This window comes from Gymnodraco acuticeps, unplaced genomic scaffold, assembly GCF_902827175.1.
Source record: "Gymnodraco acuticeps unplaced genomic scaffold, fGymAcu1.1, whole genome shotgun sequence".
NCBI lineage: Eukaryota > Metazoa > Chordata > Actinopteri > Perciformes > Bathydraconidae > Gymnodraco > Gymnodraco acuticeps.
In genome coordinates, this window is record NW_022989977.1 from 354,935 (window position 1) to 381,851 (window position 26,917).

General features: G+C 39.1%; 2 protein-coding genes and 3 long non-coding RNA genes across 8 annotated transcripts; 1 reads left to right on the plus strand and 4 right to left on the minus strand.

Moving 5' to 3' along the window:
• trpv6 (transient receptor potential cation channel, subfamily V, member 6) lies at positions 1–7,642 on the plus strand. Of its 2 annotated transcripts, XM_034211450.1 has the most exons (18): positions 1–92; positions 344–399; positions 594–741; positions 877–974; positions 1,059–1,181; positions 2,328–2,468; positions 2,586–2,684; positions 2,809–2,984; positions 3,070–3,216; positions 3,305–3,384; positions 3,465–3,600; positions 4,036–4,122; positions 4,209–4,285; positions 4,368–4,533; positions 4,725–4,791; positions 4,912–5,180; positions 5,302–5,408; positions 7,138–7,408. In XM_034211450.1, exons 3-18 carry the CDS (start codon positions 611–613, stop codon positions 7,406–7,408), a joined length of 2,175 nt encoding a protein of 724 aa, XP_034067341.1. In that variant the 5' UTR covers positions 1–92; positions 344–399; positions 594–610. The 2 variants fall into 2 exon arrangements, with proteins under 2 accessions (XP_034067341.1, XP_034067342.1); XM_034211451.1 differs by lacking the exon at positions 1–92 and having other exon boundaries at positions 206–399; positions 7,138–7,642.
• LOC117543279 (C-type lectin domain family 4 member E-like) lies at positions 7,594–18,333 on the minus strand. 3 transcript variants are annotated; one of them, XM_034211453.1, is made up of 7 exons: positions 18,150–18,333; positions 17,775–17,888; positions 15,636–15,740; positions 13,997–14,125; positions 9,142–9,293; positions 8,957–9,054; positions 7,594–8,041 (listed from the first exon to the last, which is right to left on the minus strand). In XM_034211453.1, the coding sequence occupies exons 1-7, from the start codon at positions 18,223–18,225 to the stop codon at positions 7,921–7,923; spliced, it is 795 nt and encodes a 264-aa protein (XP_034067344.1). In that variant the 5' UTR covers positions 18,226–18,333; the 3' UTR covers positions 7,594–7,920. The 3 variants fall into 3 exon arrangements, with proteins under 3 accessions (XP_034067344.1, XP_034067345.1, XP_034067343.1); XM_034211454.1 differs by lacking the exon at positions 13,997–14,125 and having other exon boundaries at positions 18,150–18,332; XM_034211452.1 differs by lacking the exons at positions 17,775–17,888; positions 18,150–18,333 and adding an exon at positions 15,825–15,999.
• Positions 18,334–18,788: 455 nt separating this feature from the next.
• On the minus strand, positions 18,789–21,004 carry LOC117543281. The gene is made up of 3 exons (XR_004568546.1): positions 20,567–21,004; positions 19,723–19,801; positions 18,789–19,059 (listed from the first exon to the last, which is right to left on the minus strand). It is a non-coding gene; the product is annotated as an uncharacterized LOC117543281 (long non-coding RNA).
• A 712-nt stretch (positions 21,005–21,716) lies between these two features.
• On the minus strand, positions 21,717–23,785 carry LOC117543288. Its single transcript, XR_004568547.1, has 3 exons — positions 23,348–23,785; positions 22,503–22,581; positions 21,717–21,867 (listed from the first exon to the last, which is right to left on the minus strand). It is a non-coding gene; the product is annotated as an uncharacterized LOC117543288 (long non-coding RNA).
• Positions 23,786–24,182: 397 nt separating this feature from the next.
• On the minus strand, positions 24,183–26,593 carry LOC117543263. The gene is made up of 3 exons (XR_004568544.1): positions 26,138–26,593; positions 25,293–25,371; positions 24,183–24,641 (listed from the first exon to the last, which is right to left on the minus strand). It is a non-coding gene; the product is annotated as an uncharacterized LOC117543263 (long non-coding RNA).
• Positions 26,594–26,917: the final 324 nt, after the last annotated feature.

Below are 26,917 nucleotides of genomic sequence, written 5' to 3' on the forward strand. Positions count from 1 at the left end.
TAGGAACTGGACCATTGTCACTAGGCTTTTAAGGTGAAGGAATACAGCCATTTATTTCAGGTCAGCACGATAAAGGAGTTCCCAGTCAAACGGTGAGTTAAACCTTAAAGCGTAACTTTCACTGTGGGATTCCCAACCTGTGGTGAAAGTCTACCTGCTCATTATTGACACACTCTCTCTGTCTTACCTGTCCACTGTTCACTCACCCTCCCTCTCCACCTATTCATTCTCAGACCTTCACAGCCTCCGCCCCCATGGCTTGGTTCATATATAATAATGTTAGTGATGCCAAATTCAGTTCTCCTCAGCGCCATTTTACAGGTGTTGTGTCCAACTTTAACAGGGTGTTATGACTGAGGATTACCAGAAGCATAGGAGTAACATTTCTATTGTTTAAGGGTAAGACTGAGACATTTTCTTCCTTTTTAGTCCTTTATTTGTTCTATTTTTAAACAGTATAACTGAATACAATAATCAATTTCCAAGGACTCAATGATACCTATATGATAGTACACTATATTTCATTGTGATTTTTCAACTCACTGATTCTCTCTCTGTGTGTCCTAAACTCAACTTTCCTTTTTTTCCTCCAGTCGGACATCAGGTGTTAATGTCTCCGTCTTTGGCGAGATCTGCTCCGAGCGAGCTCAACCATTGGTGGAGCCAGCTGAGGTTTCGCCTTCAAAACAAGAAAGGATGGAACGAGATGTTAGATGAGACATTTATGCTCCACTCCAAATAGTAAGAGACTCAGACTAGATGCCTTTTCCAACATCTTCCAACAATAAATTAGATTAAGTCTACATTGTTATATGCATGTGTCAAGCCAACCTGTTTAAATATATTATATGTGTTGTTTATCTTGTCCTTCTTTAGCATAAATGACATTCCTCTCTTCTATGCGGCTAAAAAGAACAGTGTTGGGTGCATCAGGAAACTGCTGAGTTGTGCATCCACCAACATTTTTGAGAGAGGTAAGGCCCTTTGCTGTAGGCTGTGATATTCAGGGCGGTGAAGCAGTAGTTGTAATGTGTGAAATTGTAATCCTTTCAAATCAGGAGCTCTTGGTGAGACAGCACTCCATGTTGCTGTGATGAGTGATAGCCTGGAAGCTGCCGTGGCTCTGATGGACGGAGCGCCTGAACTCATCAACGAGCCCATGACCTCCGAGCTCTTCCAAGGTTCACAGACATAAACTCACAGAAACAGAACAATCACATCTTATAGGTGCCTAACATATATTTGGAGATACAATAAAAGAGCTGTAGGAGAATGAGGGAACTTTAATCCATTGAATTCATTGCCTTTCCACATAACTTTTACACCACTTGAAATATGGACCTTTGTTGATTTATTTTTCATAATAACAAGAGCTTTTGTAAATGTATAGTTATATGATGTGAACATTTATCTAATAAATCTAACTAATAAACATGCATCATTTAAAAAAAAAGTGAACACTTGACAGTCTCATCGTCCACTTTAAAATACTAGGACATTATTTATTGTTACACACCTGGGATGGAAAGTTACTAAGTAAAGCTACTTTAATTAGGTACATTTTGAAAGTAATGTATTGCTTTTTTATGCTACTTTATACTTCAACTCCACAACATTTTAAGATAAATACTAGGCCTACTGTAGGCTACGTTTCACTCATTTATCTGACAGCTTTATAATTTACTGTAGTTTATTAACTTTTGTTAAAGGTTATATTAAAGTAAGATTTTTACGTTTGTTTTTCAAATATTACACCAGCTAAGTATGTACAAGTTGCAGAATAATTAAAAATAATTTTCTAAAAATACATTTGTCTATAAAACGTTGTAGAGAATGGTTTGTTTACCTCTGATATTTGGCGTGTGGTCGCCGCTGGTGCCGTTGTCACTAATTTTTTTCGGGGGTCCCAAAGTCACGTGGTACCACAGTGTAGTCATGGATGTATAATAAGAAGTTGTAGTCCGCGACCAAGTAGTTGCCAGTTAATGTGGAAAAAAACGAAAAATGGCTTAGTTGCAATGGTCGAAATCTCGGCTGAGGACATGTCTTTTTGATCGGTAAGCTAGCGCTAGAGTTTGATAGTTGGCTAACTTGGAATCTCCGCCAAAACTGTCCATGAAATATTCAGGTTTTCATCAAACTGCCAACTACAGTGTTTTGACCAGGTTTTGACGTGTATTCAATAGACGATAGTGTAGAGTGCGCCATCTAGAGGTTGAATATTACTACTGTTATTAATTGCACATTTGTGAGCCTCACCTAAAAAAGAGGCGCAATAAATACCATTAAATGTACAGTGGACTAATGCACACTGCTCTCTGTCTCAGGTGTTACTCCTCTCCACATCGCTGTGGTGAATCAGAACATCAATCTGGTTCATCATCTAATCACTCGTGGGGGTGATGTGGCCACACCTCGAGTCACCGGTCTGTACTTCAGGAAAAGGATAGGAGGACTCATATACTATGGTAAATCAACAAACCTTTACAGCCCAATATTTCTCAAGACAAATATGCAGGCAGAAATGTATGTGTTAATGCCCACACAAGATATGGTGCTTTTAAAGATGTACATTTGGTTAACAGGTGAGCACATCCTGTCTTTTGCTGCCTGTGCGGGGAATGAGGACATAATCTCCATGTTAATCGATGCAGGGGCCAGCACCAGGGTCCAGGATTACCGTGGTATGAATTACATCCTCTTTTCGGAGTGTTATAGTATTAACATCTGTCTGATATTTTGATTATTAAACTCCTTCTGCTATCTCTTCTTGTCCACGTTTTCTGTATTTCCTTGTTTTTCGTCTAGGTAACACAGTGCTTCACATTTTGGTTCTGCAGCCCAACAAGACAATTGCGTGCCAGGCCATTGAACTGATAATGGCACGCGATGCAGAGCTGGACCAGTTACTGCCACTTGATATGGTGCCCAACTACAGAGGCCTTACACCTTTTAAACTGGCTGCCAGAGAGGGAAACACTGTGGTAAGTAAAGCCTGAGGGGGGTCACATGGTAAAAAACACATTTTTGTTCTATTCTCACTGCTTTACTTTGCTCTTTTTCTCTCAGGCTTTTCAGCACCTGGTTAATAAAAGACGTGTAGTCCAGTGGAGTCTAGGCCCTCTGACCTCTAACCTGTATGACCTGTCGGAGATCGATTCATGGGCCGACAACATGTCAGTGCTGGAGCTCATCGTGGGCAGCCACCAGAGAGAGGTAAAACACAAGACGAAGTGTTTTGGTTAAAAAAAAGATGATGATGTATTGATGAGAAGAACATTAAAACATATGTTTTGTTCTCCAGGGCAGAAGGATACTGGAGCTGACCCCTGTGAGGCAGCTGGTTAGTCTGAAGTGGAACCTGTATGGAAAACATTACTTCAGGTAAAGATTGATGTCTAAAGTCAAATATCTGAAATGTACACATGTCCAGTCTTGTTTAACAATGTTTTTTCTGGTGTCAGGCTGCTGCTGTTACTATATCTCCTGTACATCGGGACCTTCACACTGTGTTGTGCATACCGCCCTCTAAAGGACGCTCCGGAGAACTACTCAAATTCAGAGATGGACAAAACCATCCGGGTCCAGAAAACACTCCAGGTGTGTACATTCATAAATGTGATATTTCAGTGTGACCACATTCAGTTATGATATCTTATAATATATACAGGACCATAAAGATTGCTGGAATATTCCTAAATATTTGTAACTAACTACTGTGTGCATACAGTTAGTACATGGTAGTTGACTTGATTACTTTTGATTTCATGCTACTGTGTACTTTTTAAGGTGCTGTATATTAACATACATATCTTAATTTGAAACATTTTACCGGTAATACTTTTATACTTTCAGTTGTAATGAAGGATTTGTATGCCTCACTTAAGTTAGACCTAGTTAATAGTTAGACCTATACACTTTTATATACGCTGTTCATACTTTCCTGTGTAAATGTCAAACTTTGCACCTGCATGTGCCGCATTGTCTGAAAATAATGTGCTTTTAATATTGACACATCTATGTCTCCTCACTCAGGAGAGTTATGTGACGCATGAGGACAACGTGCGGCTGGCGGGCGAGATAATCAGTCTCCTGGGAGCTTTTGTCATCCTGGTGCTGGAGGTGAAGTTATAAAACATGTTTTACATACTGTATGTAATGTATGTGTATTGCACTGCCACATCATCCTCTGTTCCCTCTTCCAACAGATCCCTGATATACTGAGAGTGGGGGCAAAGCGCTATTTTGGCCAGACAGCACTGGGAGGCCCCTTCCATGTTATCCTGTGAGTAGAAAACACGTATTTGCAGAAAATTAGCCAAACTGATCTGAAATTCCATTTAACCTCTCTGTTTTATTTTAACCAGTATCAGCTACGCGTGCCTGGTGGTGCTGCTGTGTGTGTTCAGAGCCTGCGAGGTGCAGGGAGAGGATGTGGTGATGTCGGTGTGTTTGGTCCTCGGCTGGAGCAACGTCATGTTCTTCGCCCGAGGTTTTGAAATGCTCGGCCCTTATGTCATCATGATACAGAAGGTAGGGCTCAGAAACAGTGGTGCATGCAATGGTAGCTCATGAGTCACGTAGTGTAGTAGTTTGTTACACACACTCACACACAGCTGTACTGAAGTGTTTTGAAGCAGATGTGTTCATTTGTTGTTTTGGTTCTTGAGGTGAACCTATTTGTGTTTGCAAACTGACCTACCATGTGTCTCATTTCCCCCTAGATTATATTTGGAGATCTGACAAAGTTTATGTGGCTGAGTTTCATAGTCCTCATTGGTTTTTCCAGCTGTGAGTATATTCTGGCCGACATGCACAAACAAGTATTTAACCTTCACGAAGCTTGAAAGATAAGAAATGCTTGATATCAGATGATGTACACTCACATACTTTTTACATGTTTCTTCTCAGCCCTGTGGATGGTGTATATGACGCAGGAGCCTGACTCCATCCCTTCATATCGCTCCTTCCCCATCACCCTCTTCTCCCAGTTTGAGCTCAGCGTGGGCCTCATAGATCTGCCTGTAGACCACACCATCACCACCCCCCCGATCGTCCACGTCCTGCACTGCACCTTCTCTGTCGTCTCCTACATCCTGCTGCTAAATCTGCTGATAGCCATGATGAGTGACACTCACTGGAGGGTGGCCCAGGAGAGAGACGAGCTCTGGAGGACTCAGGTAACACACACACTCCCATGGACTACAATCTATAGACATAGACCTAAATGTATAAAATCATCTCATCATCACGTCCCTGTGCATCACTGTGTGTGTAACACTCTTTAATGGTGTTGTACAGGTGGTTGCCACGACTCTGATGCTGGAGAGGAAGCTGCCCCGCTGCCTTTGGCCTCGGCTCGGAGTATGTGGGCTCAACTACGGACTGAGGGAGTGCTGGTATCTCAGGTGAGACAGCAAAAAAACACCAGATACAAAAAAGAAAATTCTATAAAAGTAAAATGTATTGCGAAATCTCTCAAAAGTCAGGGTAGTGTGGGTCTGGTTTGATAAGATTTGCCTGACAATGACCTGATTAGTGCAAAAAAACATGAATTTTCACAATTGAGTCCCGTCCTCTTCAAACCATCCAAAAGAGTAAAGTCAAAAACACTTACAGAAATGTCTCATGTGAGATACATTTCATAAGAACCACAACTGTTGTTAGAAAAAAGTCAGTCCATGTGGGACCCTATTGGCTTTTATAAAAAACATAAAACACTTTTTTTATGTTTCGAACACATAAAAAAGGGGTTGAAGTTCCATGGAAAACGAGTTCCTGTACTCCACTGCCAACTCTTTACATACCTTTTCTTCATTCAGATAACAATATAAACAAATACTTTTGATAAAAGATGTTACAGTTTTTGACATTTACAATATTCTCTCCCAATTGTGAACTCACAGACTTCTTGCACAATTATTTAGCAACTTTCTTTAAATATGAAACACACCTAAATTACTATCATATCAATATCAAATATGTTGTTTTAAAAAACAAACAAATATATTGCATAATTTCAGTAACATGACATCAGCAAGAAATCTTTTTTAGGCTTACTATTTTGGCTCAAACTAATCATACAGAGAGAAGTTTGTCCGCTGACCACAATCTAAGTCACCTTTAATGCTGTCATGTTGTGCTGTGAGTAAGAGGCACAACTCTCACTCTCGTAGTTCTATTATTATCCCAACCCTCCACCAGCATAAAGACAAGGCAAGTTTATTTATATAGCACCTTTCAACACAAGGCAATTCAAAGTGCTTTACAAAAATGAAAGACATTAAGAAAATGGCATTTAAAATCAGTCATTCAAAAGCAAAGATAATAAAATAAACATTAAAAGAAAAAAAAATACTTGAATAAAAGTTACAATTAAAAGCAGCGGCAAAAAGAAAAGTCTTCAGCCTGGATTTAAAAGTAGTCAGAGTTGCAGCGGACCTGCAGGTTTCTGGGAGTTTGTTCCAGATGTTTGGAGCATAATAACTGAACGCTGCTTCTCCATGTTTAGTTCTGACTCTGGGGACAGAAAGCTGACCAGTCCCTGAAGACCTGAGAGATCTGGATGGTTCATAATTTAGCAGGAGATCAGAAATGTATTTTGGGCCTAAACCATTCAAAGCTTTAGAAACCAGCAGCAGCAATATTTGGAAATCAATTATTTGACACACAGACTTCAAAGACACAACTTCAGAACAGGAGTGATGTGATCCACATACAACATCCAGTGCAATCCAAGACAACAGCACTGCCACAACAGCTTTCAACATGTTATATTATGCAGGTTACCTAAAGGCATGCTACAGTATATGGGGCGCTTCACCTTTACTCAGCCTGGCAGGTCTTTGATGGCTCTGAAGGAGCATGTTCAAGTCTGAGAAAATAAGATAATGTTCAACAAGGAATGCCATCAGCTGCATTATGGGAAACATAGTTATGACTGGAGTTTTACCCATACTAGAGACCGTACATTAGGATGTTTTCTGCTGCTTCATGTTAACCGTTCGTTCTATGAGATGTCTCTTCTTAGTCCTTCGACATAAAGGAGATGCATTTCTAAATACTGAATGGTTACCATGGTGAAAGTATTTCCCTTGAAGCAACTGTAACCAGTTTTCCCCTCTACCACGTCCACAGGGTTGAGGACAGAAATGACCCAATGTTGCAAAAGATGCGGCGGTACGTCAAGGCTTTCTCCAGAGAGGAGGAGAATGAAAAGGAGGGAATGGAAAAGACGGACACCATGAAGGGGTCCATCTCAGGGACCCCTAAGCTCAGACCTAAACACAGAGGGGGTCTAAACAACAGGAAGTCTCTGACAGGATGGCAGATGATTCGCCACAGCACTTTGGGTTTGGAGATGGAGAAGGAGGATTCGGACGAGGACCAGGACATTAAATATGTTTAGAAAGACATTCTGCCTGAGCCTGAAGAGCGTTCTCCTGACCTTCATCTTAAAGTCCTGAACATATGAAGTAAATGTGTCCATACTTGTACCTGCAGTATTATGCTTTAGAAAAAGAATGTGTTATTTTTATAGCAATGTAGCAGTAATATGCTTAGCTCAAATAAAGTGAAACATAGACATTCAACTTATTATGTAGTTGCTTTTTATATGACAATAAAACCTTGTTGAAACAAACTCACTGGCCACAGTCATTTGAAGAAAAAGAACAGCAGATCATTACATTATACAGTAAGACAACACAATGTTACACACAAACATAATATATAATAGACTGACTATATCTCTTTTCAAGCGTTAAATATGAAACTATAATATTACAATCTTTCAATGCTGGTTATTACTCATTTGAAGTGAAGGAGACATGGTTTGAAATGTTACGGAGGAGTTGCTGCTTGTTGACAGGAAATTGGTTTCCTCATTAATTCGTAAAGAAAGAGCAGAAGCAGTCAGAGCTACAGCTGACAGATGAAGTAGGTGGAGACCCCACAGGGAACTTTTCTCCAGTTTTTCTCTGCTGGTTTATCACTGCTCAGGCTCCCACAACCCCCTGTTGACCCACCATCCTGCCAATAACTGCAAACAAAAAAGAATAAGAATATTGACTCTTGCATAGTTGTCATTGGACATTGTGATTATTTGAGAGTGAATATGTCTGTTTTTTTATTGCAATACACAGTTGATGCACCCAGGGGCCTCTTTATTAGGAAACAGCTGTACAATCTAATGCAATCCATTACAATATGAAATGCAGTCTGGTCACCGCCGTAAACTACAGTGGTAAAGTAACTTAGTACATTTACTCAAGTTTGAGGTATTTTTACTTTACTTGAGTATTTCCATTGTATGCTAATTTGTACTTTTACTCCACTTCATTTCAGAGGTAAATCGTTAACCACCACATTTATTTAATTTCTTTAGTTACTTTACAGATTGGGATAAATTATGTGAAATATAATCAACGCTTGACTTTAGTTACACCTTGAGTAATTTCACAATACAAAGCTATTAAAACTAGCTGCACCTTTACCAGCTTTGATAAACAGATTAATGCATCAATAATTATAATCAAAACATATAGTATATTATTCTGAAATGTGCCGACATGCATAATGCATAAGAGTACTTTTAGTTTTGGTACTTCAAGTTTATTTTGATGCTTTTCTACTTTTACTTGAGTAACATTTTGAATGCAGGACTTTTACCTGTAACAGAGTATTCCTGTATTCTGGTATTTTTACATTTACTCAAGTACAAGATCTGAGAACTTAGACTGAGACCCCAATAATTACCAGCCTAAATATAACCTTACTTCAGAATTGAAGGCAGTGCTGTTGTATTGGATTGCACTGGATCCTACGGATGTACCTAATAAAGTGGCCACTGAGTGTTTTGTTCTGAAAGAGTAAAATACACATGTGTACAAAACAACAATATCCAGAGACCAAGAAGAAATGTGTTGAGATGATCAGTCAATTCACTAATTATCACCTCTCTGTCAGCTCAGTCTTGTCCTCCCAGGTCCATGTGGTTGCTATTTGTCTCAGCCCGATCCAGTAACTCAATTTCCCCACCTTGGTCAGATAATACTGCAAGAGAAAACACCACTGATGGTAAGAAAGGTGAACTGCATGTTTACACCTCATGGCCAGGTGAGGAAGTGACATAAGACCCACCTGGAGTCCCCTGTTGGTAATGACAGCCAGAGACCCTCCGCTGAAGCTGCAGTTCCTCCGGCTCTCCTCCCAGCTCAGCCTGAAGGTGGACAGGTAGAAACACGACGGGCCATAACGCAGCCAGCCGCCAGGGCACTGCCGACAGCTGGAATCTGGAGGGAGAGAGGCATCAGTGCAGAATACAAGTCAGAACAAAAGGTCATAGACTCAATTGCATAAATAATAAAGCAAATCTAATGCTTTTTCTTCTTTCTGCATTATTTTTCTTTATGTTTTTATAATAATAATAAACTTTATTTGCATAGCACCTTTCATGCACAAAGCAGCCCAAAGTGCTTTACAGAAAACATAACAAAAATATTCAAATGAATACAGAACCAGAAAAAACATCTACAGTGATAATATTTTAAAATAAAACAATTTTAAAAATAAATTTAAAAATGTAAAATAAAAGCAAAACAGAAATAAAATACAGTAAAACATGGACAATGATACTAGTGGCAATTGAAAGTTAACCCACATTAAAAGCCATATTAAATAGATAGGTTTTTAATTTGCTTTTAAACATTTCAAGGGAGTTTGTTTATCCAAACACATTTTGTGTGCATGCATTTACCTATAAATGTAGGTGTATGTAAACACAGGGCCATCTTCAATGCTTTTTGTATAAGAGGTAACAATAAAGATGATCAAAGTTGAATTCTTGGTAATTCAATTAAACATTCTCAGCTCTATAAAAACTAGCACATGAACTAACTTCCTCTGAGGCCTATTTAAAAAACGATTTGGGCTACTGTGAAAGCAGAACTGCGGCGACCGTCAGTCTGGAGCCTGGGGTCATGTGTTTGTCATGTACGCCAATAATCTCACATAGTACTGGACCAGGGGCGGATCTACCGGGGTGGCATGGGGTGGCAACTGCCACCCTAAACAATAGCCTTGCCACCCCAGCTGCCACCCCAGTTGGCATCTTTGTTTTGAAAGAAAAGTTGTGGCTCATCGGACATTTATGAGAGAAAGTCTCTAATGTCCGAGTGCAAGTGAATGCAGCACAAGATGCACGTCATGTAACCCCTCCCCCGGTCCTGGCGCGAGAGTGGAAATATGATTGGTGGCGAATTCACTTGAACGGGGGGACGGCGCAAAACGAGAAGCCTTTCGGACCCAAGCACTGAAGGAATGAGGTAGTTGCGGTCTACAATGACAGAGAAGAGAATGTCAAGTTTGGCTGTACTCAGCATTGAATCAAAACGCACTACAGCTGTTGATCTTAATAAATTTGTGAGGCGTTTTGCTGAACAAAATAGTAATCGCCGCATTCAGCTGTAAAAGACATGCCAACTTGATGCTCTGCTCACGGATGACTCGATGAGAATAACAAACTGTTAAGATGATGACCTTGTATGCGTGTATATATTTTTTTCTTTGAGGGGGTCTGCCCCCAAAAAACAGTTTTAAGTCCTGAGAAAGTAAAATAAGACGGTGTGTAAAACTACACTGCCCAGCCAACAGAAAGTAACCACTTTGATTTAACTAGGCCAGTAGGTAAGGACCTTCCACTGGATAATAACTGCAGCGATGTTTTAGCTGAATACACGTTTTTTAACCCTAACTGATGCAGTTAGTCACTTCTTTAATGTTTGTTCTTTCTGATGTAAAGTCAAGGTTGTAACTGTATATCAATAATGATATAATTACTTGTTTTTCAAATTTGAAGGAGGGTGAGCAAGCATCTTGATGAACATTCATCATTAACTCCTCCAAAAAATATAGTTTATTCAATAATAAATGAATATGTGAATCATGCAGTTCTTCACTATATCTGTAAAGCGACTCTTTGAGCACCTGTAAAAACGCTAACAAATTAAATCTATTATTATTATTATTTATTAACAGTGATTGACAGCTGATAGGAATAATATGATTGTTAATATTATCATATTCATTCAGACAAACATCCATGAGACAGTTAATTAATGTACTTATTGCAGCAGTCTGTATATATTTGGTTCCCCTGCTGGTCTAAGAGTGAGACAAACTCATTCAGTTATTGTTCAGTTAAAATTCATTAAATTACGTCTGCCACCTTATATGTAAGGCTTTACTGATGTGCCACAATAATATCACCTATGTGATTGAGTTAAAATATTAATATTGTGGCTTTCCAAGTTAACATTGATTGTTGGGGTGTAACGGTTCACAAACATTTCGGTTCGGTACGTACCTCGTTTTTAGGTCACGGTTCGGTACGTTTTCGGTACAGCAGAAAAAAAAATCACAAAACATTAAATATTTTGTTTTTATTATTATTAAACTGACTAATGTATTCAAATAAATACAAAATATAGTAAAATAAACATTAAGGTGCAGCATTTCGATGAACTGAAATAATCTGTATTTGAACTGTACTAGTACCTAAGCAGCCAGCTTGACATTAGGACTTGCTTTTCATTGTATTTTCATGTTGTTCTAAAGAAAGATGAACTTGTCCACATTGCTTGCTGAAATGGCAGATCTGCTGGCACTAACAATGTCTCCTGCTGTGGAGAACACCCTCTCGCTAGGGACAGAGGTAGCAGACACAGCCAGGTAGCGCTTTGCTAACATGGCAACATAAGGATACTTGGCGTTTGTAATAGCTTTGGCTCGGTCTGAACTTGTTCTCGAGTGGTGGAGGCTTACATGCAGTGGGAGTTGGGTTTGCATTTCAGTCTTTTTTCTTTTGGTACAGGTGATATTCACGTTCGGTGATGCCTTTTCAAATGAGTGTGATGTATTGCCAGCCGCGTAACCAATGTTAGTTGAACAATGTCGACAAACAGCTTTGGTTCGATCCACCTGTCTTTGTCCGTCATCCTTGTACGTAACTGCGAAACCAAAATGTTCCCAAATCGGAGACTTCAATGATGCTGGAGGATTTTCAGCTCAACTTTATCTGCGTTCGCCATTTCGACAGTTCCTCAAATTACTGACTACATTTGAACGCATCCCTGTGACCAGCTCTCATAGTATGCCTCTCGTCCAATGAAATGACTTGGTCGCTCTATGATATATACCTGAGATTACTTCCAGAAAGTTGTTCTCAATTTTTTACGTTTAACGCTATATTCGTTCGGTACACACGTGTACCGAACCGAAGGGCCCGTACCGGATAATTTCAGTACGGGTACGTGTACCGTTACACCCCTAATTGATTGATATGATTGCGATTTCAATCAGCATATACTTCTGTCAGGGGATGCCACCCCTCAAAATCTCCTGCCACCCTCTTGCCACCCCATGAATATTTGTCTAGATCCGCCCCTGTACTGGACCCATCAGTCTGATTTTTTAATGTGCAGATAGATGTATGATCGTTCGTTCAAGGACCTCTGGTGGTTAGGGTGATTCACACATTTTGAAAAACTTACTTTAAATGACTGTTGTAGTATACTGTCTTTGACTTCTGACCCCTCAGGATTAGGATTGGTTCTTTCAACATTTGCACACAAAGCTAATATAATTGTGATTCAGACATGAAAGCAGTAGATGCACTTGCACTCTTCTAGTTTTTCTTTCGGTTGATGAAGATGCTTCCCTGGCTTGCATAAGGTTTTGTTTTTGTCTAGTTGGCATCACACTCACGTTGTAGTGATGTGTAGTGATGCGAACGAGCCGGCTCAAACAGCCGGCTCTTTTAAGTGAACGACGGGAGCCGGCTCTCGCCCGCGAACGAGCCGTTTTTTGTTTTGTTTTTGCGGAGGGATCTAGATCGGCTTGAAGGCACATTATGCAATGTGCAATGTGCACATTATCCCGCTTATTACATGGCCACATTCTCAACAAAGTAACGACATGACTCCCAATATTAATTGAAATGCTTTTATGGATTTAGAAAATGATTTTATTGATTTAAAAAATAGTTTTATGTATTGATTTAAATTGACATGCATCCGCTAAGAAAAGTAGTCCGTTGTTACTGTTTGAACTAACGTAGCAACAGCAGGAACTACTTCGATAGTGTTTTTGAGGAGCTTTTTGATTACAGATTTGAAAACATCGTTGCTTGCTTTAAAAGTAGCTCAATTAATTATGTCAAACCTTGGAAAGTATCTAGATATCCCTGCCCTAATGCCAAAGGAACTGCACACTGAATATGTGTCGCCGTTTGATGTCTATGTCTGGACCGCTGCGTAAAAAGGAGGGTTTCTGCCCCATTACTTCTCTTCTTACTTCTATAAGAATAAAACACGGAGGACGGAGATCTCTTTTTCTCCCCCTCTTCTGACAGCCCAGCAGCTGATCTCAAAGCACGCTCCCATCTCCTGCAGGGGGGCGTGGTCAGCTGCAGCTCACAGAATCAGCCCCTGCCAAAAAACAGCGCTGGAAAGAGCAAATAGAGCGAAATGAGGCATGGCTAAAATGCAGGATCTTTTTGGTCTAGCCTATATAGTCTATATTTTTTTATATAAAAAAAGATATTTATATACTTTATATAGGTCGATACAGTAACCCCTTATCTGTTTTGTGTAGCGTGGTTCTACAAGCAAGTCAATGCATTCATTGGGTGGTATCAGAGAGTTACAAGGGTCTGTAAATGCAATGAAAACAATTGGCCACAGCAAATCATTTATATTAAACATGTAATTTTTACTTTTGAATACTTCAGTACAAAGGATATAATCAATAATTTAAGTGATATATGTGTACACATATAAATCATTAGTCAAAACAGGGCTACATTTGATTTAATTAAAAGGTATAATATGTGGTAAACTGAAGAGCCGTTTGGGAGCCGAAAGAGCCGGCTCTTCTTGGTGAGCCGAGCCAAATGATCCGGCTCACCAAGAAGAGCCGTAATTCCCATCACTATCACGTTGGGGTTGCATCTCCGGGAAGAGAGCCTCGCACTTCTCGTGGCTGCATGTTGAATCAGAAGGACGACTCCGCCTTTCATCTGCTGTAGTTCCCTCTCTCTCTGGACAGATGGTAGAGCCAGTTTGGACTGGAAAGCAGAGCACAGTGGGAGGAGTTTTAAGAGAAAGGAATTAGTGATGGGAATTCCGGCTCTTCTTGGTGAGCCGGATCATTTGGCTCGGCTCACCAAGAAGAGCCGGCTCTTTCGGCTCCCAAACGGCTCTTCAGTTTACCACTTATTATACCTTTTAATTAAATCAAATGTAGCCCTGTTTTGACTAATGATTTATATGTGTACACATATATCACTTAAATTATTGATTATATCCTTTGTACTGAAGTATTCAAAAGTAAAAATTACATGTTTAATATAAATGATTTGCTGTGGCCAATTGTTTTCATTGCATTTACAGACCCTTGTAACTCTCTGATACCACCCAATGAATGCATTGACTTGCTTGTAGAACCACGCTACACAAAACAGATAAGGGGTTACTGTATCGACCTATATAAAGTATATAAATATCTTTTTTTATATAAAAAAATATAGACTATATAGGCTAGACCAAAAAGATCCTGCATTTTAGCCATGCCTCATTTCGCTCTATTTGCTCTTTCCAGCGCTGTTTTTGGCAGGGGCTGATTCTGTGAGCTGCAGCGGACCACGCCCCCCTGCAGGAGAGGGGAGCGTGCTTTGAGATCAGCTGCTGGGCTGTCAGAAGAGGGGGAGAAAAAGAGATCTCCGTCCTCCGTGTTTTATTCTTATAGAAGTAAGAAGAGAAGTAATGGGGCAGAAACCCTCCTTTTTACGCAGGCGGTCCAGACATAGACATCAAACGGCGACACATATTCAGTGTGCAGTTCCTTTGGCATTAGGGCAGGGATATCTAGATACTTTCCAAGGTTTGACATAATGAATTGTGCTACTTTTAAAGCAAGCAACGATGTTTTCAAATCTGTAATCAAAAAGCTCCTCAAAAACACTATCGAAGCAGTTCCTGCTGTTGCTACGTTAGTTTAAACAGTAACAACGGACTACTTTTCTTAGCGGATGCATCTCAATTTAAATCAATACATAAAACTATTTTTTAAATCAATAAAATCATTTTCTAAATCCATAAAAGCATTTCAATTACTATTGGGAGTCATGTCGTTACTTTGTTGAGAATGTGGCCATGTAATAAGCGGGATAATGTGCACATTGCACATTGCATAATGTGCCTTCAAGCCGATCTAGATCCCTCCCAAAAAAAATAAATAAAAAACGGCTCGTTCGCGGGCGAGAGCCGGCTCCTGTCGTTCACTTAAAAGAGCCGGCTCTTTGAGCCGGCTCGTTCGCGACCGACACATCACTAAAAGGAATGGTGCCCACAGGCTGCAGCAGTTAGATCAGACACACTTTATAATCCTTTTTGGTTTCTACGAGCAAAAAAGGAACCATGGCAAAGTGACTCTGACACATTTATTTCTTTTAATTCTGACCTGCCAGTGAAACCATAAATCCTTTCATAATCTGTTTTGGAGTTACAAACATAATCCAGCTGAAGTAGTTGTTTGTTTTTACAGTGCTGACATGATCCATGGCTGCAGATACTCACGTTTCAGACTGAGTATGATGACGACCAACAGCAGGACCAGGCAGATTATGGTGAGGAACAAACACGCAGCACGGTACAGACGTGAGTTCCCCTCCGTCGGTTTGCCTGAGGAGGAAGAAATCAGCCTGATGTTGGAGAGATATTTCAGAATACGCACGAACATAAAACACCATGAAGGCTCTGGCCTACCTTTTTCCTCCTGCAGTTCAACAGATAACTTGGACTCAGGTGGTAACTTTTTTTTAACTGATGAAGCTTGTTGTCCTGCTCCGTCTGTCTGTTCTGCTGACTCACATCTGAGTGCAGCTTTAAAACGCCCCCCCCCCCTCCTTTGTCTAGTAGTAGTCATAGCAACATGACTTTCAGTGATGACTGAATTATTCATGGGGCACAGTGATCCGCTTGTCCTTCAGTTTCCAAAACTTGGACTGTATCTCTCTTTGTGTGAGAGATTGACTGCTTCCTGGAGACATGTTGTGCTCTAAAACAAAATATAGGACTGTTTTTTGAGGTCATTTCAGACGTATGGAGCACAGTTCCCAGACAGAACATAGTATGACTGATACAGATACATTTTATATCAAAATGCAGAATTCTGAGGGGGAAACAAACCAGGCCACTAGTGGTGCACTCCAGCTTCTTGTGGACAAAATGAGAATTACAACAACAAATACGTATTTGCATCTCAATGTTTTTTGTGCGTATTACTTTCTTTCTGTCTTTTTAAATTGTTGCATTATCACAAAACAAATAGGAAAACAGTGTTTTGATTTAAACAGGTGCTTGTTAACATTGAGTTGCTGTTTCCTTACAAAAGACAGACTTGGGTTTAGTGAAGTGTACTTGTATTAAACAGATGGTTTTGCATTACAGAGATATCCCCCCTTATTGGATGAAGAATAGTTTGATTCCCACCACTTACAAATATGAAAATACTTTAATGCTCACAGACAACATGTTTAAAGAATCACAAAATGTAAATAAATTGTAATAGTCTATATATGCAATAAATTAAATGTTGTCATTATTTTCATAAATATCTACTTGTAAGTATATCATATTCACTCTGTCCAGATTAAAATGGAGGTAAATTACCATCATACTTCAATAAGTAAGAAATACTTTTGAAAATAAAATAATATAACAATGGAACAATGGCAATTTATGATAACTGACTTACTAACTGAGCATTCAACACATTTCCTATTTAATTATTTGAGACATTGTAAAAACAATGTCATTGGTTTCAATTCCTCAAAGGTTTTTTCCTCTTCTGTCGTGGGAACCTTTGGCTTATGGACTGTTGTTTAGAAAAAACAAATGTAAAATGTTAACATGGGTGCTGGGAAATTGTGGGGGGCATTTTGAGCTACTTTAATTATAATATACAGTATATTACTATTACATTGTTTGAAAATAAATACCAGCAGATCAATCGTCATTGAAAATACTCACTACATATTTCAACTTTGTTTTGTTATTCTGCTGCAAGTAAACAATACAAATATGTGAAAATGTCCTTGATATCTCCACTTTTCTGTTTATCAGAGAAATTACCTTAACATGTCATCAAAGCTTTTTTAGAATAACAACAATAAAAGAAAATAAGTTGGAATTGAACAATTACCCAGCTCGTCAAACATTCTTAACAAGCCTCTACTAAGCTTTATTAAAGTAAAAACAATAACGGACATTATTTCTGTAATGAAAATGTAATCGTTGATCAAAGTTAAAACGTTTGTTCCCCTACATTTCTGCTGTGGTTTTTAAGCTTTCAAACCTTTCCCTCTGCTTTTTTCTTTTTCTTGAATTTGAATCGGTGAACACTCATGTCATTATTACATAGGCTGCAGTTTTTCATGTACAGTAACCAATAACAACAATGACAAAAACATATTGGTGAATAACCAGCAATATATTGAAGTTGATGCAACTCCCTGTTGGGGTGTGTTTTACTTCAACATCAAATATAGAATGTGAGAAACATCATGGAGCAGTTTTAAAACAAAATGTGTTATGGAAGACCAATGAAGACCCTTTATTTTTAGTAAGTGGCTTTTAGGCACGCTGAAACATGTTACATGTTACCTTTGGACGTAGCAGCTTCAAAACACCAACAATTTGTATTATAAGATGTACCTGCTCGGGTCGTTTCTGCCCTTGTTTTAACGGGATCGCCACTGACCAAAGCTTCTGAATAGATATCCTCAGATGGACTTTGTAGTTTGGAGTTGTGGTCAGGCTCTGCTTCCTCTAAAGCCAGACAAAAAATAAAGATAGACTCAATTGAACAGACAAAACCACCTGACATGTTTTTTAAATCTCAAATACATGTTGAACTAAAATATATTAAATGAAAATCTCTTAATATTATAGTTTTATTACACTTTTTTAAATGTATTTTTCATATAGAAAACAGGAACACTACAATACTGTGCATTCATCGTTTTTCATTTCTATATATTCCTTAATAGGCTTTTTTTGACCTATTTTTTGAATAAATAAAATGTGTACCTTCAGTTTTGACCTCCAGCATCGGTTCACCTTCCTCGTGTGTTTCCCCCTCGTTGGGGATCTCCTGCAGCTCCATGGCTCCTCTGGCTTCTGTTTCTCTAACTTTCGATATGCTGGAGAAGTTTCTCAGACCAGGCTAGTGATCTGACAACTGAGTTATGTAACCCTGTGTCATGCAGACACAAATGCAGATGAAACGCCTGTTGCTCAAATAATGTGTTGAGATGTAGAAAAAAAACAAAAAACGCCGGAAACCTAAAAGTGTCCAGTGAGTATGACTCATCTGATCAGTAAAGACAAAATACTTTCCTCTATATTTGTGTTTCCCCTAAACCACATACATTAAGAGTACAAGTGTTGTACTTATAAATAAATCATTTAAATATTTTTTTTCCAATTGACATCCAAACCGCAGACGTTGCAGAATGACACACGTACAGAATCAGAAATGTATGCATTTTCATCTTTATTTTCCACAAACGTTTATGATATTAATTTACAAAAAAACAACAAATATTTGCATTAAATACAGAGGACTGAGAAAGAATAAGAGAGATCCCTCAACGTAATTTCATTAACCTCCTTTTGCGATGCATTCATTCTTTCTAATCAACATAACTTGAAGTTAACTCAAATGCATTAAGCTCACCCGGAAATACTGACGACGGTAAACCCTACCAGCGACAACGTCTGCCCTGTGCCAAGCCTTTCTTTCACCATGTAGTTACTTATCAAAACTAATAGAGAATAATAGTGGTGTGAAGCATTACAAACAGCCTTAACTCTTTATTTCTCAGACAGCCTCGTTCTCTCTCTCTCTCTTTCTCCAGTCTTTTGTCCTCACTCAGGCACCGTACACACTCTCATTACTGTAGGTCAGGTAGAGAAACAGGTCCTCTTCATGGTGCTCCTGGGACACAACAACAAGAAAGGGGAAAATAAATAATTCAGCATGACAATGGTACTTAGGAATGCACACTAACTAACACACTCAACATAACCTCATAATTGATTATTTAAAGCTTATTAGAAAATGCGTATTATATTGACCTGTATATAGACTTGTTGCACTACTTTTTATTTTGTATTTCATTATATATGTTGCATTGTTGGAGGAGCTCAGGTCAGAAGAATTTCATTGCCATTTCTACACTGTAGCTTTGTGCATGTGACACTAAAACCTTTGAATATGCACTTTTTTTCTTTTTTTAATTCACCCCAAATTTGAGTTGACTGATCAAAGTGTAGTCAAAAAGCTTTTTTCTGGCACCCAAAAAGCTTCAAGTTTAATTATGATCAGGTCAGAATTTTCTCTTATTTTGCAAGAGTGTTACTGGCAGGCTCAACTTGACATCAAGTCTCAGCAGATCTATTTAGCATGGAAAACAGTTTCAGTGTGTGTGTGCGTGCGTGCGTGCGTGCGTGCGTGCGTGCGTGCGTGCGTGCGTGCGTGCGTGCGTACGTGCGTGCGTGCGTGCGTGCGTGCGTGCGTCCCGTCGAAGAGCTGGTGATTGCTGGATGTGATGAGTCATCTGAGAGATTTAACTGGGATTTTGAAGTTTGTGTGTTTCACCTGTTAAATCTGAGGGCACCAGGTATTTCTTCTTGTCCAGTTCAGGGGCGCGTGACCTCGGGGACTTCTCCACAATGATCTGGTTAAATAGAGCCAAAAGTAATCAGCCATATGCCAAAATCTAAACAACAACAAATACATTCATACTAATTTACAGTTGCAATCTGTTTAAGAATTCATATACTTAATATTTATTAGGATAACCGGCTTTAAATAGAGATCTTGGTTACTTTGTTGTACAAACATAACACCTCCTAACCCAGTTTAACTGATTGAAGGTCACTAACAGCAGATGCAACATGTTAACAGATGTCATACTTGTAGAGGAAACTTCTGTGTAGCTATGCAGTGGGAGTCACCGACTCAGGAAGGAGACACGGTAGGAGCAGTAGCTTTGATGTCAAACACATGATGGTTTATTTGGAGTTACGGCCGGAGGATTCACATCACAAGTCCAAGAGTCAGAGGTTCTGACTTCACGGTAGAGTTGCCACGTCAATTCTGGAGAGCCTCTCTCTTGCCAGCCCATCTAACTGGTTTCGCAGAGAGTAAACAACATATTTGAGAAGATAGCCTAAACAGTGTGGGAACACTGAGTTACTTGCGTCGGACACTTGTGACCTCGAAGATTTCACCTTGGAGTCCACAAATACAGAGAAGGAAGTGTCCCAGTGTACCCACAACACAGACCATCTGTGACCCAGTATTGACCGGTCACAGAATGGGAACAATAACATTATTGGCTAAGCAGCCTGTGTCCTTAAAGAAGGTAAACAGACATCAAGGTTTGTCCTACATGTTACAAATTGGCGTCTATGATAATTATTTCCATAACAATACTGACCGGTATCTTGTCTGGATGCTTGGTCCGGACCCTCTCTCCCTCTGCTCTCCCCTCACCTCTAGAGGTACTGAGCGCTGGTACTGACTGCCCATCTGTAAACAACAAGGCAACAAACACAAGAAAACATGAATTCCCTCACAATGGCATTATTTACAAAGAATACAGAGCAATGGCTGACGTCACCAATCAGTGTATTCAGTCAACAAGTGATATGACCGCGTAAAGAGCACAGCATTGTTTGATGAATGATGACATCGGGCTTGATTTAATCACGTGTTTTGTGGAGGTCACATTAGGGGTGTGTACTTCTCCCTCTTTGATATCTTTGAGCTTACTATTGTTTTCAAATGCTTTAAGGGTTAATCAGTTAATTGCTGAGGCATCAATTTGACAATTGACCTTGAATTTGTTAAGCTATTAGTCAAAGGAAAACAACATATATATTTTCATCAATTTAGAAACAATCTCTGAATTCAGTTTCTCAATTGAGAGTGTTTGCTGCTTTTATTTTTCATATATCAATTAAAATTGTATCATTTTATGTCTTTGGTGTTTTGGTCAAACAAAACTAAACATTTGAAGACAGATTGAATGCAAATAATGTGTTGAGATGTAGAAAAAAAAAAAAAAAAACGCCGGAAACCTAAAAGTGTCCAGTGAGTATGACTCATCTGATCAGTAAAGACAAAATACTTTCCTCTATATTTGTGTTTCCCCTAAACCACATACATTAAGAGTACAAGTGTTGTACTTATAAATAAATCATTTAAATATTTTTTTTCCAATTGACATCCAAACCGCAGACGTTGCAGAATGACACACGTACAGAATCAGAAATGTATGCATTTTCATCTTTATTTTCCACAAAAGTTTATGATATTAATTTACAAAAAAAACAACAAATATTTGCATTAAATACAGAGGACTGAGAAAGAATAAGAGAGATCCCTCAACGTAATTTCATTAACCTCCTTTTGCGATGCATTCATTCTTTCTAATCAACATAACTTGAAGTTAACTCAAATGCATTAAGCTCACCCGGAAATACTGACGACGGTAAACCCTACCAGCGACAACGTCTGCCCTGTGCCAAGCCTTTCTTTCACCATGTAGTTACTTATCAAAACTAATATAGAGAATAATAGTGGTGTGAAGCATTACAAACAGCCTTAACTCTTTATTTCTCAGACAGCCTCGTTCTCTCTCTCTCTCTTTCTCCAGTCTTTTGTCCTCACTCAGGCACCGTACACACTCTCATTACTGTAGGTCAGGTAGAGAAACAGGTCCTCTTCATGGTGCTCCTGGGACACAACAACAAGAAAGGGGAAAATAAATAATTCAGCATGACAATGGTACTTAGGAATGCACACTAACTAACACACTCAACATAACCTCATAATTGATTATTTAAAGCTTATTAGAAAATGCGTATTATATTGACCTGTATATAGACTTGTTGCACTACTTTTTATTTTGTATTTCATTATATATGTTGCATTGTTGGAGGAGCTCAGGTCAGAAGAATTTCATTGCCATTTCTACACTGTAGCTTTGTGCATGTGACACTAAAACCTTTGAATATGCACTTTTTTTCTTTTTTTAATTCACCCCAAATTTGAGTTGACTGATCAAAGTGTAGTCAAAAAGCTTTTTTCTGGCACCCAAAAAGCTTCAAGTTTAATTATGATCAGGTCAGAATTTTCTCTTATTGTGCAAGAGTGTTACTGGCAGGCTCAACTTGACATCAAGTCTCAGCAGATCTATTTAGCATGGAAAACAGTTTCAGTGTGTGTGTGCGTGCGTGCGTGCGTGCGTGCGTGCGTGCGTGCGTGCGTGCGTGCGTGCGTGCGTGCGTCCCGTCGAAGAGCTGGTGATTGCTGGATGTGATGAGTCATCTGAGAGATTTAACTGGGATTTTGAAGTTTGTGTGTTTCACCTGTTAAATCTGAGGGCACCAGGTATTTCTTCTTGTCCAGTTCAGGGGCGCGTGACCTCGGGGACTTCTCCACAATGATCTGGTTAAATAGAGCCAAAAGTAATCAGCCATATGCCAAAATCTAAACAACAACAAATACATTCATACTAATTTACAGTTGCAATCTGTTTAAGAATTCATATACTTAATATTTTATTAGGATAACCGGCTTTAAATAGAGATCTTGGTTACTTTGTTGTACAAACATAACACCTCCTAACCCAGTTTAACTGATTGAAGGTCACTAACAGCAGATGCAACATGTTAACAGATGTCATACTTGTAGAGGAAACTTCTGTGTAGCTATGCAGTGGGAGTCACCGACTCAGGAAGGAGACACGGTAGGAGCAGTAGCTTTGATGTCAAACACATGATGGTTTATTTGGAGTTACGGCCGGAGGATTCACATCACAAGTCCAAGAGTCAGAGGTTCTGACTTCACGGTAGAGTTGCCACGTCAATTCTGGAGAGCCTCTCTCTTGCCAGCCCATCTAACTGGTTTCGCAGAGAGTAAACAACATATTTGAGAAGATAGCCTAAACAGTGTGGGAACACTGAGTTACTTGCGTCGGACACTTGTGACCTCGAAGATTTCACCTTGGAGTCCACAAATACAGAGAAGGAAGTGTCCCAGTGTACCCACAACACAGACCATCTGTGACCCAGTATTGACCGGTCACAGAATGGGAACAATAACATTATTGGCTAAGCAGCCTGTGTCCTTAAAGAAGGTAAACAGACATCAAGGTTTGTCCTACATGTTACAAATTGGCGTCTATGATAATTATTTCCATAACAATACTGACCGGTATCTTGTCTGGATGCTTGGTCCGGACCCTCTCTCCCTCTGCTCTCCCCTCACCTCTAGAGGTACTGAGCGCTGGTACTGACTGCCCATCTGTAAACAACAAGGCAACAAACACAAGAAAACATGAATTCCCTCACAATGGCATTATTTACAAAGAATACAGAGCAATGGCTGACGTCACCAATCAGTGTATTCAGTCAACAAGTGATATGACCGCGTAAAGAGCACAGCATTGTTTGATGAATGATGACATCGGGCTTGATTTAATCACGTGTTTTGTGGAGGTCACATTAGGGGTGTGTACTTCTCCCTCTTTGATATCTTTGAGCTTACTATTGTTTTCAAATGCTTTAAGGGTTAATCAGTTAATTGCTGAGGCATCAATTTGACAATTGACCTTGAATTTGTTAAGCTATTAGTCAAAGGAAAACAACATATATATTTTCATCAATTTAGAAACAATCTCTGAATTCAGTTTCTCAATTGAGAGTGTTTGCTGCTTTTATTTTTCATATATCAATTAAAATTGTATCATTTTATGTCTTTGGTGTTTTGGTCAAACAAAACTAAACATTTGAAGACAGATTGAATGCAAATAATGTGTTGAGATGTAGAAAAAAAACAAAAAACGCCGGAAACCTAAAAGTGTCCAGTGAGTATGACTCATCTGATCAGTAAAGACAAAATACTTTCCTCTATATTTGTGTTTCCCCTAAACCACATACATTAAGAGTACAAGTGTTGTACTTATAAATAAATCATTTAAATATTTTTTTTCCAATTGACATCCAAACCGCAGACGTTGCAGAATGACACACGTACAGAATCAGAAATGTATGCATTTTCATCTTTATTTTCCACAAAAGTTTATGATATTAATTTACAAAAAAACAACAAATATTTGCATTAAATACAGAGGACTGAGAAAGAATAAGAGAGATCCCTCAACGTAATTTCATTAACCTCCTTTTGCGATGCATTCATTCTTTCTAATCAACATAACTTGAAGTTAACTCAAATGCATTAAGCTCACCCGGAAATACTGACGACGGTAAACCCTACCAGCGACAACGTCTGCCCTGTGCCAAGCCTTTCTTTCACCATGTAGTTACTTATCAAAACTAATATAGAGAATAATAGTGGTGTGAAGCATTACAAACAGCCTTAACTCTTTATTTCTCAGACAGCCTCGTTCTCTCTCTCTTTCTCCAGTCTTTTGTCCTCACTCAGGCACCGTACACACTCTCATTACTGTAGGTCAGGTAGAGAAACAGGTCCTCTTCATGGTGCTCCTGGGACACAACAACAAGAAAGGGGAAAATAAATAATTCAGCATGACAATGGTACTTAGGAATGCACACTAACTAACACACTCAACATAACCTCATAATTGATTATTTAAAGCTTATTAGAAAATGCGTATTATATTGACCTGTATATAGACTTGTTGCACTACTTTTTATTTTGTATTTCATTATATATGTTGCATTGTTGGAGGAGCTCAGGTCAGAAGAATTTCATTGCCATTTCTACACTGTAGCTTTGTGCATGTGACACTAAAACCTTTGAATATGCACTTTTTTTCTTTTTTTAATTCACCCCAAATTTGAGTTGACTGATCAAAGTGTAGTCAAAAAGCTTTTTTCTGGCACCCAAAAAGCTTCAAGTTTAATTATGATCAGGTCAGAATTTTCTCTTATTTTGCAAGAGTGTTACTGGCAGGCTCAACTTGACATCAAGTCTCAGCAGATCTATTTAGCATGGAAAACAGTTTCAGTGTGTGTGTGCGTGCGTGCGTGCGTGCGTGCGTGCGTGCGTGCGTGCGTGCGTGCGTGCGTGCGTGCGTGCGTGCGTGCGTGCGTCCCGTCGAAGAGCTGGTGATTGCTGGATGTGATGAGTCATCTGAGAGATTTAACTGGGATTTTGAAGTTTGTGTGTTTCACCTGTTAAATCTGAGGGCACCAGGTATTTCTTCTTGTCCAGTTCAGGGGCGCGTGACCTCGGGGACTTCTCCACAATGATCTGGTTAAATAGAGCCAAAAGTAATCAGCCATATGCCAAAATCTAAACAACAACAAATACATTCATACTAATTTACAGTTGCAATCTGTTTAAGAATTCATATACTTAATATTTTATTAGGATAACCGGCTTTAAATAGAGATCTTGGTTACTTTGTTGTACAAACATAACACCTCCTAACCCAGTTTAACTGATTGAAGGTCACTAACAGCAGATGCAACATGTTAACAGATGTCATACTTGTAGAGGAAACTTCTGTGTAGCTATGCAGTGGGAGTCACCGACTCAGGAAGGAGACACGGTAGGAGCAGTAGCTTTGATGTCAAACACATGATGGTTTATTTGGAGTTACGGCCGGAGGATTCACATCACAAGTCCAAGAGTCAGAGGTTCTGACTTCACGGTAGAGTTGCCACGTCAATTCTGGAGAGCCTCTCTCTTGCCAGCCCATCTAACTGGTTTCGCAGAGAGTAAACAACATATTTGAGAAGATAGCCTAAACAGTGTGGGAACACTGAGTTACTTGCGTCGGACACTTGTGACCTCGAAGATTTCACCTTGGAGTCCACAAATACAGAGAAGGAAGTGTCCCAGTGTACCCACAACACAGACCATCTGTGACCCAGTATTGACCGGTCACAGAATGGGAACAATAACATTATTGGCTAAGCAGCCTGTGTCCTTAAAGAAGGTAAACAGACATCAAGGTTTGTCCTACATGTTACAAATTGGCGTCTATGATAATTATTTCCATAACAATACTGACCGGTATCTTGTCTGGATGCTTGGTCCGGACCCTCTCTCCCTCTGCTCTCCCCTCACCTCTAGAGGTACTGAGCGCTGGTACTGACTGCCCATCTGTAAACAACAAGGCAACAAACACAAGAAAACATGAATTCCCTCACAATGGCATTATTTACAAAGAATACAGAGCAATGGCTGACGTCACCAATCAGTGTATTCAGTCAACAAGTGATATGACCGCGTAAAGAGCACAGCATTGTTTGATGAATGATGACATCGGGCTTGATTTAATCACGTGTTTTGTGGAGGTCACATTAGGGGTGTGTACTTCTCCCTCTTTGATATCTTTGAGCTTACTATTGTTTTCAAATGCTTTAAGGGTTAATCAGTTAATTGCTGAGGCATCAATTTGACAATTGACCTTGAATTTGTTAAGCTATTAGTCAAAGGAAAACAACATATATATTTTCATCAATTTAGAAACAATCTCTGAATTCAGTTTCTCAATTGAGAGTGTTTGCTGCTTTTATTTTTCATATATCAATTAAAATTGTATCATTTTATGTCTTTGGTGTTTTGGTCAAACAAAACTAAACATTTGAAGACAGATTGAATGCAAATAATGTGTTGAGATGTAGAAGAAAAAAAAAAAAAACGCCGGAAACCTAAAAGTGTCCAGTGAGTATGACTCATCTGATCAGTAAAGACAAAATACTTTCCTCTATATTTGTGTTTCCCCTAAACCACATACATTAAGAGTACAAGTGTTGTACTTATAAATAAATCATTTAAATATTTTTTT